The sequence below is a fragment of the Eurytemora carolleeae genome, unplaced genomic scaffold, assembly GCF_000591075.1.
Source record: "Eurytemora carolleeae unplaced genomic scaffold, Eaff_2.0 scaffold811, whole genome shotgun sequence".
Lineage (NCBI taxonomy): Eukaryota > Metazoa > Arthropoda > Copepoda > Calanoida > Temoridae > Eurytemora > Eurytemora carolleeae.
In genome coordinates, this window is record NW_019396782.1 from 29988 (window position 1) to 46715 (window position 16728).

At 33.6% G+C, this 16728-nt stretch overlaps 2 protein-coding genes across 4 annotated transcripts; both read right to left on the bottom strand.

Annotated features, from left to right (window-relative positions):
- Positions 1-322: 322 nt before the first annotated feature.
- LOC111708654 (serine/threonine-protein phosphatase 2A catalytic subunit beta isoform) lies at positions 323-13453 on the bottom strand. 2 transcript variants are annotated; one of them, XM_023482095.1, is made up of 12 exons: positions 13448-13453; positions 8244-8280; positions 7778-7865; positions 7371-7427; positions 6826-6999; positions 6263-6325; positions 5862-5972; positions 4334-4401; positions 2436-2498; positions 1999-2097; positions 1544-1643; positions 485-924 (listed from the first exon to the last, which is right to left on the bottom strand). In XM_023482095.1, the coding sequence occupies exons 3-12, from the start codon at positions 7862-7864 to the stop codon at positions 811-813; spliced, it is 936 nt and encodes a 311-aa protein (XP_023337863.1). In that variant the 5' UTR covers position 7865; positions 8244-8280; positions 13448-13453; the 3' UTR covers positions 485-810. The 2 variants fall into 2 exon arrangements, with proteins under 2 accessions (XP_023337862.1, XP_023337863.1); XM_023482094.1 differs by lacking the exon at positions 13448-13453 and having other exon boundaries at positions 323-924; positions 8244-8493.
- On the bottom strand, positions 8475-16118 carry LOC111708652 (serine/arginine repetitive matrix protein 2). Of its 2 annotated transcripts, XM_023482091.1 has the most exons (9): positions 15990-16118; positions 14933-15008; positions 14065-14197; positions 13539-13591; positions 12649-12816; positions 12024-12122; positions 11141-11398; positions 8793-10765; positions 8475-8690 (listed from the first exon to the last, which is right to left on the bottom strand). In XM_023482091.1, the coding sequence occupies exons 1-9, from the start codon at positions 16106-16108 to the stop codon at positions 8492-8494; spliced, it is 3078 nt and encodes a 1025-aa protein (XP_023337859.1). In that variant the 5' UTR covers positions 16109-16118; the 3' UTR covers positions 8475-8491. The 2 variants fall into 2 exon arrangements, with proteins under 2 accessions (XP_023337859.1, XP_023337858.1); XM_023482090.1 differs by having other exon boundaries at positions 8475-10765.
- Between the last annotated feature and the right edge of the window lie 610 nt (positions 16119-16728).

The following is a 16728-nucleotide window of genomic DNA, read 5'->3' on the forward strand; positions in this document are numbered from 1 at the left end:
AGAATATACGTTTGCTTGAAACAAGTAGGATGGCAATATCTTGGAGATTTCACGTCATTACGTTCATTCAGAGAGTTCAAAATGTCTTAATTATTTAAACATACTGGTTATACCACCCCTTTACTCTAATATCAAGAACTTAAATTAACATTAAATCAAATAGTTTTTTTCTTAATTTTTGTTAAAAAACATCCACACATTTGTTGAAGTTATTCAGACATATTAATTTTACATCAAATTATAAAATGAGTATGAGTACAGAAGTCAAAGGATTGATTTTACGAATACATTTTATCAAAGGGTTTGGATGGTCAAAATTTTTTATAAAGTTTGGATATTGAATGAAAAGAATAGGCTTTGGATAAAAAAGGATGGATGAGGAGAAATTTTTTGCAGTTTTTTTTCTGATGTTTAACGTATCTTAAGTCTTTTTAGTGGAATTTGTCTAGTGTTTAACTGGTGTTTTTAGGAAATATGTTGATGCTTTTCTATTGTTAAAAGGAATTAGTATTGTGTTTGACTGTTGTTTAAAGGTTTAGTAGTCTGATGCTTAAAGAAAGTAGTCTGATATCTTAAGATTTAAAGGAACTAGTCTGGTGTTTAGAGGAAGTAGTTTGGAGTTTAGAAGAAGTGGTCTGGTATCTAGAGGAAGTAGTCTGGTGTTTAGAGGAAGTAGTTTGGTATCTAAAGGAAAGTGTCTGGTGTTTAGAGGAAGTAGTCTGGTGTTTAGAGGAAGTAGTTTGGTTTCTAGAAGAAGTAGTCTGGTGTTTAGAAGAAGTAGTTTGGTGTTTAGAGGAAGTAGTCTGGTGTTTAGAGGAAATAGTCTGGTGTTTGTCTGGTAACATGAGGTTCTCCACGCCTGGGAGCAGGATCAAACTGAAGGAAGGAGTACTTGAGTGTATCATCCAGCTCCATTATAGCAGCCTAAACGATAATCATTAAACACCATATATTATCCAAAACATACAGAGGTATTTATAATAAAGTAAAATAGGAAGACGACTTTAACACTCCGATTATGAGTTGTAAAAGTTCAATTAACATAAGACACAGCAATACCCAAGTGTACATAGACCCATTGTTTTTAAAAGCTACTCGTGAAACTATTTGCATAAAAATTTCATCAATACAGAAAAGGACTTTAATGTCTTACTATTCCTTAGTTATATGGGTCTCAATGTAAAATTGATAAATTGTTAAATTTCGAATCTATATTGAATCAGCGATTTGGAAAATACTCAATAATTATATCAATAATTTGGCAATACTCTAACTAGTTAATTATTAAATTGATAAATCAATGAACTGGCACATAATTAAATAATTAATTAAACAAATAATTAAATAAAAGAATGAAAAGTGTTGAAGAATCAATGAACATATGAATTAATGAGGTAACTAATTGATCAATAAACTAACACAGATTTAACTAACAAATAAATGAACCAATGGGTCAATAAACCAATAAACCAGTGAACCACTGAACCAATGAATCAATGAATCAATGAATCAATGAATATAATGAATGAAAAAATGATCCAACCTGATTTCCGCATCTATAGCAGTAGTTTGGAGCCGAGAAAATAGTGACAACATTTCTCTCATGTGACCAGTTATACCCTTCCATAACAAGCTGATGGGCTCTAAACATAATATTATTGTGATCATGTGACCTATTATATCCTTCTATAACAAGCTGATGGGCTCTAAACATAATATTATTGTAATCATGTGACCAGTTATATCCTGTTATTTTACCTGGATACAAGTGTAAGACCGCTATTTTACCTGGGCACAATTGTAAAAACGCTATTTTACCTGGATACAAGTGTTAGACCGTTATTTTACTTGGATACAAGTGTTAGACCGTTATTTTACTTGGATACAAGTGTCAGACCGTTATTTTAGCTGGTTACAAGTGTCAGACCGTTATTTTGACTGGATATCAATTTAAGACTGTTATCTTACCTGGATACAAGTGTAAGACCGTTATTTTACCTGGATACAAGTGTAAGACCGTTTGAATGGTTGAAGGTTTCGGAGATATCCTGTCCAAACGTATATCCAGCTCCACGAGGGGAAATTCCCCAACCTCCTCTGAAAAACGTGCTTTTATTATTCCTGATGGCAGAGTTTTTTATGATTTATAATATAATATCCCCCCCTTCCCGCTCCACACACATACACATTTCTCTGAACCATTGGAGCATATTAAGTTAATAAGTAAGGGATCACTCTTGCCATACTTTTATACTAAGGATGAAAAGAATTGATGGAGCGGTGGTTTCTCAACAAAAAAATGTTCATATTCCAACGGCCGTCCATCCTCAACGTAACTTTACGTGCTCAGATTTCAGCAGACATCTGACAGAATTGAAATTGAGAAAATGAGAAATATGGAAAAATAAATTGTATTTTTGATTTGATATATATACCTGTCATCTGGGTCGGACCATAGTAGATCACACATTGGACCCTCGTGGGGTACTTCTTGCAGTCTAGATGGATAGAAAGATAGATAGATAAATAAATAGTTAGATAGTTAGACAGATAGTTAGATAAAATGATAAGATAGATAGTTAAGAGGATAGAGCGACAGTTAAGGTTTATAGATAAAAAGATACAAGGTAGAAAAATAGCTAAATAGATAGAAAGTTAGATTTATAAAAAGAAATTTAAAAGTTAGATGTTTTGATAATTAGATATAGTAATGTACATATATAGGTCCAGGATGATAGGTAGATACAAAGTTATTCAGTTGAATAAATATAGTTGAATGCAAAGATAGATTAGATAGAAAAAGGTTATCAGTTAGAAAGATAGATATAAAGAATGTACTTAGTTGTTGATTAGACAGAGGGAAAGGAAAGATAGATATAAAAATTACAAATGTATTTAGTTGTTGATTAGAAAGGGGAAAGGAAAGATAGATATAAAGATTACAAATGTATTTAGTTGTTGATTAGAAAGAGGGAAAGGAAAGATAGATATAAAGATTACAAATGTATTTACTTGTTGATTAGAAAGGGGAAAGGAAAGATAGATAAAAAGATTACAAATGAACTTAGTTGTTGATTAGAAGGGGGAAAAGGAAAGATAGATATAAAGATTACAAATGTATTTATTTGTTGATTAGACAGAGGGAAAGGAAAGATAGATATAAAGATTACAAATGTATTTAGTTGTTGATTAGAAAGTTGGAAAGGAAAAATAGATATAAAAATTACAAATGTAGTTAGTTGTTGATTAGAAAGGGGGAAAGGAAAGATAGATATAAAGAATACAAATGTATTAAGTTGTTGATTAGACAGAGGGAAAGGAAAGATAGATATAAAAATTACAAATGTATTTAGTTGTTGATTAGAAAGGGGGAAAGGAAAGATAGATATAAAGATTACAAATGAATTTAGTTGTTTATTAGAAAGGAGAAAGGAAACATAGATATTAAGATTACAAAGTTATTTAGTTTTTGGTTAGACAGAGGGAAAGGAAAGATAGATATAAAGATTACAAATGTATTTAGTTGTTGATTAGAAAGGGAGAAAGGAAAGATAGATATAAAGATTACAAATGCATTTAGTTGTTTATTAGAAAGGAGAAAGGAAAGATAGATATTAAGATTACAAATGTATTTAGTTTTTGGTTGGACAGAGGGAAAGGAAAGATAGATATAAAGATTACAAATGTATTTAGTTGTTGATTAGAAAGGGAGAAAGGAAAGATAGATATAAAGATTACAAATATTTAGTTGTTGATTAGAAAGGGGAAAGGAAAGATAGATATAAAGATCACAAATGTATTTAGTTGTTGATTAGAAAGGGGGAAAGGAAAGATAGATAGAAAGATTACAAATGTATTTGGTTGTTGATTAGAAAGGGGAAAAGGAAAGATAGATATTAAGATTACAAATCTGTTTGGTTGTTGATTAGAAAGGGGGAAAGGAAGGACTTAGTGTAATTTTCAGTGACTTTCCATGCAAAGATTGCAATTTCCGTTTCCTAACGGTACCCAGAAAAAGTCTGTTTGAGTATTGAACGATGCTCTTTTTCAATTGTGGTTACTCTACTGAAGTGACTTGCGCATTTCTACTGCAGGAGAACTTAAAGAAATTATTTAAAATCAAGAAACACGACAATTTGATTTTATTTTTCATATAAAGGTTTCAGGGGTACCGTTGTGAGTCGGACATTGCCATCTTTACATGGAGGGTCAACGGGAGGGGACCCAGGGGACAAAGCGGGGGAAGGAGGGTACGAAGGGGACGGGGAAGGGGGGGGGCGGGAGAGGATTATTAAGAAGTATAGGACGAGGATCGAGGTTTACTGTGACTAACCTATCTAAGGCTCTGATATGATCCAAAGTATCAATACTGGGACTTAATCCTCCGTGCAGACAGAAGATCTAATCAATTAATCAATCATTGTATAAGTTAATCAATTAATCAATTATTCAATCTTACAATAATTTGATCAATCAATCAATCAATCAACTCTTATCAACTATTTTATGACTCAATGAATAAATCAAAAAATGAGTAAATGAATAAATAAATGAATCAATCAATAAATCAATCAATAAATCAATCCTGAAATAATGACATTATTAAATCATTTAAACAATTGACAAAATAATATATCATTAACATGATCCTAGAATAGAATACAGCGGAATATGGTTGTAAGATCTAATAGATATAAAGAAGATTACAAATGTATTTGGTTGTTGATTAGAAAGTGGGAAAGGAAAGATAGATATAAAGATTACAAATGTATTTAGTTGTTGATTAGAAAGGAGAAAGGAAAGATAGATATAATGATTACAAATGTATTTAGTTGTTGATTAGAAAGTGGGAAAGGAAAGATAGATATAAAGATTACATATTCCAGTATTAGAGAAACAATTTTGTGTTGAAGAATAATCTAGAGCTATTAAATTCTCCGGCCTAATCAACTTTGTAAGTGTTACCTTAATTCATATAAATTTGTCGCAATTTATTCACATTTAGCACATTGTAAGTGTTATCTTAATACCTAATTGTTGTTACAACTTATTCACACTTAGCACACCTGGAGCAAATTTTAATGTAAACTTGGCTAATTTTATTCATTTAAATCATTCTAATAATAATTTATTATTTTATGCAACCCGTGACTGATGTATTGTTTTTCAGTTCACGGGTCCTAGCTCTGTATCGCTGTACCAGAAATCAAGAATATAAGAGACTCATGTGTATTAAAGAGGTGCGCAATGGAGAATTGATGTTGCCCCATCATGTTAATAGCTGAACAATTCCTGTGGATCTAGGTATTGTTTCTATGGAAAGTGCTAAAATTCCCAAAACGGGCACAATGGTAATGCAAATTCTTAAAAAGCGAGTTGAAAAATACGCAAATAAACAAATGCATCAATTGACAGTAAGGCAGGGGTGTATATTTTTCAGAATTTACACACCCCCCCCGGGGGGGTATGAATTTGGATGAATTGGAGGGGGGTAAACTGAAAAATGGGCAAGTTTTTTCATTCTTTTTAATACTTTTAACCCAAGAAATCATCTATTTACCCTAAAAAATCATTTATTTTCCCCAATTCAGCAAACAAAAACAAAAAACTACTGGGGAAAAAAATTCTACAAGGGGAGGGGGGAATTTTAGGAAAATCTGTATACACCCCTGCAAAATAGTTTTCTAAGATCGGATTTAATGAATTGGGAGAAATAGATGAACTAGAGGTTCTGAAGAATTACTTTTCTAGTGTAAACTTTGCCACACTTACATAGTATTATTAACTATACGTATCTAGTTCAACTCCTCGCAATTCATAAAATCTGACCTCTGAATCACTAGAAAAAATGAAAGTTCAACCTGGCTGTCTACAAGGGCGGTCAGAGGGAGATAATCAAACAAATCTGTGAAATACTTCCACACGTTTGCATTCCCGTACTTTCTCAAGCATTCGTCGTAGAATCCATATACCTGAACATTTACAATGTTACATTTGTCAATATCACAAAAGTAAGAAAAAAACGTTTCAGAAGAAATTTTTTTTTTACATGTCCTTGACAGGACCAACATTTTTGTAAAATATTCTGCGCAAAATAGAGTTTTTGGTTTATGAGGTTGGAAGAAGAATTTAAAAATGTTCTTTTAGTTTTCTGTAATATTTCAGCGCACAAAATCATCAATCCCGCGGGAAAGAAAACTATTTGTGGAAGGTTATGTTTGTAAGCGAGAGAGAGGGGGAGGGATCCCCTGAGTATATTGACCTGAGTGATCTGTCTGGACTCATGATTGCCACGAAGAATGGTGATTCTGCTGCTGTAGCGAACCTAAATCATAACAGTTAGAAAATATTTTTTCGCAAATTCATTTTTAGATTCCATTATTGTTATTATCATAAAAAGTACTAAATCTTTAAAACATTATCACGAATGCGTAGTTTTAGGGCATAAAATACGTACAATGTTTCAAGATGAAATAGGGTTTCAGTGAGCTATTGGAATTGATCTCAATAAAGGTTTAAACTTTACGAGCGGGTATTCAACATAAATATCTAACAGTAGGGGCGAGAGTGAATGATTTATAATGCTATGTGGAAAAATGAAAAATTAGAAAACAGCAAGTTTATGCATTTATTTTAATACTTTCAAGCAAAAAAATTAATCTTTCTTTTTTTCTCCCATGTAAGCAAATAAAATCTGAAACAGTTTTTACATCTGATGATAAAATTATTTTCAAAGAAAGGGGGGGGAAATGATTTTTAAAGAAAACATACAGCCTTGCCAGTGGTTTAAGCCTGCACAGATGACTCATTTATCAACTTAATCACCTTAAGAGATACTAGAAGAGACACAGTCTCTACACTGTAGTATCCACGGTCCACGTAATCCCCCATGAAGAGGTAGTTGGTGTCCGGGGACTTTCCGCCAATCTTGAACAACTCCATCAGGTCGTGGAACTGCCCGTGCACATCTCCGCACACGGTTACAGGGCACTTCACCGCCTTTGCAAATAGAGGGGTAGATAATTTAATTAGAAGTAGGATCAAGGAGGTTAGGTAGAGGAGAGTTAGGTTTGTTTAAATTTGTATATTAGTATATATATATATATGGAACCATGTTTATTGACTTAAGAGGAGCAATCCGAAACTGTTTGTATTGATAGAAATAAAAAGCTGAGAATGATCTGGTTAATAACTTTATAAATACTTAACTGTTAGTCAAGCGTAATTACACAAAATAATTATCATAATAATTAAATCATAAAAATAATAATAATAATAACAATAATAATAACAATAATAATAATAATAATAAAAATAATAATAATCATAATGATAATAATAAAAATAACAATAATAATGTTTTTTTTTACCTGAACGTTGCTTTCCTTGGATAGAATCTCCTTTGCCTTCTCACAGAGAACCTTAACCTAGAATAGAAATGAAGGGTGTATATTTTCTTTAAAAATCCCCCCTCCCCTTTGGAAAAAAAATTCCGCAGAAGATAAGTATGTTTTAGGAGAAAAAAAAATAAAAATTTTGGATAAAAAGTAAGAAATAGGATGAAAAAAACCTCTCGATGTCCAATTTTTTATTTTTTCCCCCAAATCTTCAAAAATATTTTCAGAATAATTCTCAGGATCCGTCGAACTTGACATGATTAAACATTCTCAAAATAATCGAATCTTGGAAACATTTTTAAATTAGCTTCCAGTCATTTAAACTTTTTAACAAATCTTTCTTAGTTTGAAAAAAAAAACCGTGAACAGTCTCTTAATACCTGGTTCTCTGAGAGTTGTTTACACTCCATCAGCTGTTCAATCCATCCCTCCAACTCCTTCATTGAAGACTTCTCGTCGGAATTCATCCTTAAAATATTCTTTTAAATAAAATGTTAAAAATGACGGTAAAAATTTACTTTAAAACCTCTCCTAAATGGATTCCTTTAATCCCCCTCCCCCTCGTACATCCGAAACAAAAAAAAAATCAAATCGAGAAACAGTGAGTTAAAATCGGATCCGAATCGGAAAAAAATATAGAGATCCACGGATCCGGATCAAAGTGTAAAAATACATCGGGGAAAGTACGTGTTGCTTTTAACCAGTCATAGTTTTAGAATCAACTGGAAGAAGATAATTTAAAACTTCCTATTACTGGGGAAACAAAAGGATAAAAAATAATGTAAAATGTGTTATCATGTGTGTTCTAGTAATTAAGCTTGTATAAATAAAATGCTTAATAATCACCTTTTATCAAGATTTGCCGGCCTTTTTAACCTACAATCTGAAAATATAAATCGATTATTTTTTAGTCTTGGACAATGGTCATACATACTAGGATTACAAATACATATATCTGTTCATAATCGTTCTTAATCGAGTTGGATTTTTGACTCTTTTTCGTGGAACTCGTAGCATTGATCTTATTCCGTGGAACTCATAGTATTGATCTTCTTCCGTGGAACTCATGGTCTTGATTTTGATCTTGACCTGGATCATGACCTGGATCTTGACCGGGATCTTGACCTCGACCTTGACCGGGATCTTGACCGGGATCTGGACTTGGATCTGGACTTGGATCTGGACTTGGATCTGGGGTTGGATCTGGACTTGGATCTGGACTTGGATCTGGACTTGGATCTGGACTTGGATCTGGACTTGGATCTGGACTTGGATCTGAAACTGGACTTGTATCTGGACTTGGACCTGGACTTGGATCTGGACTTGGATCTGGACTTGGAACTGGACTTGGATCTGGACTTGGATCTGAAACTGGACTTGTATCTGGACTTGGACCTGGACTTGGATCTGGACTTGGATCTGGACTTGGATCTGGACTTGGATCTTGATCCTGAACCTGATTTTGATCTTGAACTTGAAATTGATCGTGATACAGATCTTGAAACTGATCTTGACCTCGTAATTGATCTTGACCTTGATCTTGACCTTGACCTTGACCTTGATATTGATTTTGATCTTGATCTCAAAGTAGATCTTGATACCGATTTTGATTTTGATCTTGACCTTGATCTACAAATAACACTTGGACTAGAAGTGCTTTCTTTCAAACCAGTTTTAATTTCAGCAACAGTTTCAGATATTTCCAGATCTTCTTGCATTTTACCACAGCCAGCAGAAGAGTTAATTGTGGCACCTAAATTTTCAATGTTCAATTCAAAAAGAGGATTTAACTTTATCTTTTTATTCACTTCACCCGCTGATATTTCTCCCTTTCTTTTGCGAATTTTTGTTGGTACATTTGTTTTAGCGGATTTCTTTGTGTCTACAATCGGATTTGAGTTTTTAGAAATTGGGGCTCTTTTATTATTTTCAATTATAATCATCTTGCTTACAATAGGCGAGGCACTGGCTTTTTGGGCTAGAAACGCTTTATAAAGATTCTTATTTGACTTAATCTTGACGTAAACGTCTATTTTTTTCAACTTGAATCTTTCTCGAATTTCGGCGGGGGTAAGTTTTAACAGCTTTTTACATGGCTTCTTTTTCGGCTTTGGCTGGATACCTCTTTTGTTTTTCAATGCCTTTCCTGAGGATTCTTTGAGCGGTACGGTTTCATCGGAAACATTTTCTTTGTCGCTTTCAGACTTCTTATCTTCTTTGTGTTTCTCGTTCATGAGACTAGATGTTGGTTTATTAGTTACATTACCATCTTGAATGTTTAGTGAAGGATCAGTTTTTGAGTTAGAATCTGACTTAGAGATTGCAACAATGGTGTTCTGAGGAATAAGGGTTTCAGAGTCTTTCCTAGTACTTTTAGATGCATCAAACTTCAAAATAGAATATTCTGCTGTTACAGGTTCTGGACTTGAACTTTTCTGAACTGGTTTTGATTTTAAGGAAACTTCATCTTGAACCAATACTGTTTGAGAAATTGATCCAGATGTTGAGGAATTTTTGTCAGTTTCTGTTATTTGTTCATCCTCTGTCATGGTAGATTCAGAATTAGATGCTGCGGATACAGTCTCCGGTTCTTTCAAACAAGTCTTAATCTTACTGTCGGATGTAGAGGTTTTAGACTCTGGTTCACTTGCGGTATTTTCATACTCCGATTTGGTACTTGTGGTTGCTTTACCCTCTGAAGTTTTGGCCTCCAATTTCGAAGTTTTAGCCTCTGGTTCTGAACTACAAGTTTCAATCTGCACCTTATCAAAAACTCTCTCCCCAACAAACTTATTGCAAAGGGTCGAAAATATTTTAGATTTCCCCAAATTTTCCAAAGGCGCCATTTTAATAACTAACTGTCTGACAAGTCCTGATCTTTGAGCTTTGATTAGATCCTTGAAAATATTTATTTCCTCTACTTCAGTTAAATCGGGATTTGAGAATTTCTCAAAATAAAGTTGAAAATCTTCGTGCATTTCCTCCTCTGGCGGTGGAGGAACAGGGCAGGAAACATCCTTTTGTTCCGTTGGCAGAGCAGCAACAAGAGGTACATCTCTCTGATCCCCAGGTGGAGGAAGTTTTATGCCTAATTTCTCAAGGGCTCTTTCTAAACACTCTTTATCCGTCCCAATTAGTGAATTGTTCATCAGGAAATTCGGGATTTTAAGTTTAACCGTTCCAAAGTTTTGTTTCGGAATACAGGGAAGTATAAAATATGATTTCCGTTCATCTTTCTCCTTCTTTCTTTCTTCGTCTTTCTTCTTCGCATTCTCTTTCTGGGATTTTCGGAACTTAAGCATTTCTGCTTTCACCTTTTCCCGTTCTCTTCTTCGAATTTCTTCTTTCTCCTGATTCGTCATCAGCATCTATTAAAAAAATGAAGTTTTAAATTTTAGAAAAAAGAATTGAGCACACAATACAGAGTGTGGGGGAGGAGGGGGGNGGTGGGGGGGATCAAGCTGTCTGAACCGACCGGGATCAAATGTCCTTATTAAAAATTAAATTTTAGAAATTGTCAATTTTTCATTCAACAGGACTAACCAAAACGTGGAGACTTAAAACACGATCAGTTACACTTTAACTAAAAGGATGGCTGAATTTGGCTATAAAAGACAGGCTAATGATTTGACACAGAAACAAATAGGCTTACAGCTGCAGGAACCCGATAATATAAGAATGAAGATTGAATAAATTATGTACAGTCGTCTCTGACGTCTTTTATTTTGTGGATAACCCTCTACCTTATCTTGGCCCATTCTACGTTGTTCTGCTTTCATCTTTAACATCAAATCCCTCTTCTTCATTCTTTCTTCTTTTATTCTGTTCAACTCTCTTGCTTCCTGCATTCGTTCTTTCACTTTACGCTTTCTCTCTATCTCCGCTTTTCTGATGCGCTCCTGCTCCTCTCTCTTCCGCGCGGCCTGGAGCGCCTCCTGTTCTTTGCGTGCTTTCATCTCGACATCAAACGCGGCAACTATCTCAATTCTCCGATCTTTGTTCTAAACAACACATGTTTCTATTAAAGGCTCTCGTTTATTATCTCATGTCTCCCATGAACAATTTTGAAATTATTTCTCTTAACTTAAAAGAAAAAGACTTTCAAAGGTTTTAATGGTATTTGGAGGTTGGGTAGGGTGCAGAATATTAGGAAGAGCAGTTGATATAAATATCAAATATATAATTTCAAAAAGTTTTAAATTCAACTTTAAAAAATCCTTGAAAATTGATGCCGCCAGATGATATTTGTCAAAAATACAAATAATATTTGTCCGGACGTACCTTTTTGAGTTAGAGATTTATAACTCTTACAAATTAGCTGACCATAACGGGAATGTAAGCTTAATTTGAAGTGACCCACCACCCAAAGATGACAAAGCTGGATTCACAACGGTACGGTCTGATCAAGAATGAATTTGTGACTCGTGCATTTCTTTATCTGTAGAGAAACGTAGGAATTAACAGAATCAAAATTAGTTTTAACATAGAAACCGACGATATCTTACACAGTATTTAACAGATCGAGGTTTAAAGGGTACCGTCGTGAATCGGGTATTACCCGTCTTAGCATGCAGGGTCACTTGTAATTACGCTTACAGTCCCTTTAAAAGCCTTTTTTATTATCACCTGTGGATCAACTAGTTTAATTGCCAGGTTTTTATAATCTGCTTCAACATCAGGTTCCATGAGCCGGTGGTAAATCTCAGTTCGCTTCCCAATCTTCAACTAAAAATACAACTGTAAATAACGGTACAGGGCCGAGGGGTATATTTTCCTGATTTCCTGAAAAATCTCCCCCCCCCTTTTTTGGAAATTTTTTTTCCCCCAGATACAACGTATGTTTGGGTGATTTTAATCAGTATCAAAAAGGAGAAAAATTTGCCTTTAATGTCAAATATTTTCCCCAGAGCCAAAAAATCTTTCTTAAAAATGTATAACAGCCTGATTAATGTATACCAGCCTGATTAATGTATACCAGCCTGATTAATGTATACCAGCCTGATTAATGTATACCAGCCTGATTAATGTATACCAGCCTGATTAATCTATACCAGCCTGATTAATGTATACCAGCCTGATTAATGTATACCAACCTGATTAATGTATACCAGCCTGATTAATGGCCAAAAATGCAGATATGGGCCAAACATTAAAATGAACAAGGAGACAATTTTATTCTTTATCGAAAATATTTTTACTTCGTTTTTTTTGTGAAATATATCAACCGTGGATACAAAAAATCCGTATCTACCTTAGAATCTAAGAGTCTGTCTATCAGGATTCTGAAATCCCCTTTGAGATGCTCCTTATTCTGATCCTCCACCTCCTTCACCACCTTCTCCGTCACCTTCTTCTTAGCTTTGACCTTGACGAAGGATTTCTTAAAATCGTCCATCATATCATCTCGTTGTCTCGGATCCTGACCAATTTCTTTATTAAAAACAAACTTCAAATGTTAGAAGCTAAACCATATTTTTTTATGCAATGTTTGTGCAAATATTTTTTTTTCATTTTGAATTGGAACTTTTAAATTAACATTTTTTAAATTGAAATGTTTCATTTACTTTCCACTTATATTTGTATTTTACATAAATAATTTTTTTTTCTAGTCCTTAGAAGAACAGACGTTCCAATGTCAAGTGACCTTCATTTAAATAGAGCGACATGCCCGATTCACAACGAGACCCTTCATTTAAATAGAGCGACATGCCCGATTCACAACGAGACCCTTCATTTAAACAGAGCGACATGCCCGATTCACAACGATATCCTTCATTTAAACAGAGCGACATGCCCGATTCACAACGATATCCTTCATTTAAACAGAGCGACATGCCCGATTCACAACGATATCCTTCATTTAAACAGAGCGACATGCCCAATTCACAACGATATCCTTGAAATCTTTATCTGGTCAGTATTGAGGAAGGCAGGTAACCTCGTTTCCTTGGCTTGATTATTCTTACAGTGTTTTCATTGACCAGACAAAGCTTTTAATGGTACCGTTGTGAATCGGAATTGAAGGATCACTTGAAATTATGACACTTTACCCCTTGTAGAAACGTAAAGTGTTTATAACTCCTAAATATGTGTGTTGATTATATGGATTGAATCATCAATGTCATCAATAAAAATGGTTTCCTTGCAATTTAGAATAATATTAACTTGATGCCGCTGATCCTCGTTTAAGCTTCCTAGAAACATTCACTAATTACGAGAAAGATCTGATTTATCCCGTTTTTTCCAAAAATTTATAAATTTTCTCTATTTTTCTCTATTTCCAATAAAAATTGTTTGATCACCGGACGACCATCTTTAAATAGCTGTTGAAAAAAACTTGCCTGACAGAAAATATTTCCAAGAAAAATATAACCTCAGGACAAAAATGTGAATGGAAACATTTATTTTTAAAACCGGAGACCAATTAATTTAAGCAATATTTTATCAATGATCGAACATATTTAGCAAATTTTTATATTCGCAAATTTTGTAAGCAACCTAGAATCAGATCTAAAGACAAAAAAACAAGTTTATGATTAAAACTAATAAACAACTTTTCCCTCCGGATTAATGGAAATTATTTCAGTCTTTACATTTTTTAAGCAGCATGTACAATTGTTGTATTTACAATTTTAATTCTTGTACAAATTCAATTTGTCATAATTACCTTCCATTAAAAGTTTTAAAGTTGGTTTCATCTCCATGTCTCCAATATTAGGATCAATCAGTTTCTTGAGCAGAGCAACATAATCGGTAGAATCCACGACTGGTGTCGGAGCTTCCCCGTTCAATTCAAGCGCCTGTAGTAATACATGCATTTAAGACAAACGCAGTACTTAGAATAAAGATCCGTTTGGTCCACAACATTTTGGCTTCCTGGATCCAGATCCGCAAAAATATGCGGATCCATGGCTATCCAAGGGACAAAATATGAACCAAAAACTAAAAAAAAATATTGTTCTCACACCCCAAAAATCTCAACTGTAGAAAAAAGTCCTTATGTCTAAATGGTTCATGGAGTTTTAGCATACAAATAAGGCGGGGAAAAGAAAAAATAACTTAAAATTCTTCTTTTATAGAAAATCAGTATATCTTAAAGAACTGTTCATGACCTGGATCCGGATCGGACTCCCATTTTTCAGGGCGGATCCGGGGTCCGGATCCGCCTCAAGATCCTATGCACTAGATCAAAAACGATCATTAAAGGGACTGTCAACTATCCCTTTATTTTATGAGTTAATTATATTATCGAGTCACACCTTTTAAACCGTTCAGTGAGTAATAATCAGGAATGTATAAAAAAATAAAAATGTTATTTAATTAATTTCTTTATCTCTGCTGCATATATCTGCAAGTCATTTCTAGAGAAAAATCGTCAATTTTCAGAAAGAGAATCGAGGATATATTTATCGTTTTAACATAGTCTAAAGTTTAAAGGGTGAATTGTAAAATATACGGTTACTTGATAATTCAACAATAGTCCCTTTTAAATCCATGTTTCGTCCTCATGTCCTATAAGGTTGTTAATGAGTTACCTTAGCTTTAAATTCCTCTCTTATTTCTGATATATTTTCCACTCCTTGAACTAACATCTCTTTCAGTTCCTCATTTCTTAAGCAGTATCAAAATAAATATTAATATGGAATTTAAAACGCATCTCGTTTCTTTTCTCAAGAAAAATGGTTAATTTTCATCTTTTCCCAGTGCTTTTTAGGGTAGCAAGCAACTTTCGTTTGAGAAAATCAAGATTGTTTTTATTTATTATTTGGGCGTAAAAGTATAAAACTTCCCTTAAACAGTGTTTAATATCATAACAATTAAAGCAATAAATTTAGCGGGGGCTTAAATCTTCTTTCCCGTTTTCCCCTAATTAGTCAGAAGAAAAATGTTAAGGGCTTATCAATTGAAATAATTATTTATCAATATTTATAAATTTTAATTATCAATATATTAAAACTTATCATATACAATGGGTCCCCCTATACCATAAAGGGACTGTAAGTGTAATTTAAAGTGATATCCTCACAAACTTTGTCTGATCACTGATAAATTATGTATTGGACTTAATTTTGAAAACTGGGTTTCTCTACTTCAATTTCTAGTTCAGGAAAACCACAGGATCCGCAAGATTTTGGCTTCCTGGATCCAGATCCGCAAATACGGATCCAAGGGGTAAAATATCAACGAAAAACTGCAAAAAAAAACTTGTTTACTCCTAAAACTCAAATCTGAACTTTTGAAAAAAGGGAGAATCATAAGCACTAGAAAACGTAAAGGAATTTTCAATTTCAAATTATTTTAAATCTTGAAAAACGACAATATCTTCCACATTATTAATCAGATAAACGTTTCAAGAGTACCGTTGTAAATCGGGCATTGCATGTTTTAAATGGAGGGTCACTTGAAATTACGCTTACAGCCCTTTAATTGTTAACAGAATCTACTTTTAGGAATTACTGTAAGTCAAAATCCAACTTAACATTGAATACAATCTTAATTTTTTGATGTTATTCCATTTTCATACATTTGATTTCTCCTTTCTCATTTCAAAACCTTTCTAACCTATTAATATTGTAATACGATAAGTCATACCTTGCACAGTCAATAAGCTCTTTGAGCAATGATGTTGTTTCTGCATCTGTAAGATTTGGTTTGGATAGCTTGTCTATTAATATTAGACAAAACTCTACATCTATTTTAGGTTCCGGCATTGTGAACTGTCTAAAATGATATTTAACGTTTAGTTTTTTTTATATATATATATATATGTGAATAGTAATCTCAGATTGTTTGTTTGTATACATATCGTTCATAACAGATTAACTCTTTGACCGATTTGCCTCATATTTTGAATGGTGAACTCGGAAGAACCATGAAAATGTTCTTTGCTTGGTTAGGAAATTCTAAATTGACTTTAAAACATGAAAGATACGGTTTCAAGGAAAAGCTGGGATTCCAAGTAAGTTTAAATGTAAAGTAAATTAACCATAATGGCCTAAAAACAACCAGCTTCGCCTGGAGTTTTACATTTTAGAAGTTTACTCACTTAGAAAGTGTCTTAACTAACCTCACCCGTGGCCGCAGCGCTCGGCCCAGAAAGTGTCTTAACCTAACCTAACCCTAAATAACAAAAAAATAAATAATAATAAATTTGCTAAAAAATAAATGGTCATGTACAAAATTTATAGGAGGGGGGGGGGGCCGGGGTCCAAAAATCGTTCTCTAGGACAGACCCAAATTTTGTATGTTAATGTTAAGACCCTCTGTTTTCGGGATAAGAAAAGAAGTTAGAACAACCTACGCTAGTTAGGTGGGTCCAGACCACATATAT

Coding starts and splice junctions, on each gene's coding strand:
- LOC111708652 (XM_023482090.1), bottom strand. CDS start 16,108: ATGCCGGAACCTAAAATAGATGTAGAGTTTTGTCTAATATTAATAGAC. Junction 11,399..12,023: donor TTAAACTAGTTGATCCACAG/GTGATAATAAAA, acceptor TGTGTTGTTTAG/AACAAAGATCGGAGAATTGA. Junction 10,766..11,140: donor GTAGAATGGGCCAAGATAAG/GTAGAGGGTTAT, acceptor TTTTTTTAATAG/ATGCTGATGACGAATCAGGA.
- LOC111708654 (XM_023482094.1), bottom strand. CDS start 8,329: ATGTATGACCATTGTCCAAGACTAAAAAATAATCGATTTATATTTTCA. Junction 7,428..7,777: donor AACAACTCTCAGAGAACCAG/GTATTAAGAGAC, acceptor TTTCTATTCTAG/GTTAAGGTTCTCTGTGAGAA. Junction 5,973..6,262: donor AGTCCAGACAGATCACTCAG/GTCAATATACTC, acceptor GTAAATGTTCAG/GTATATGGATTCTACGACGA.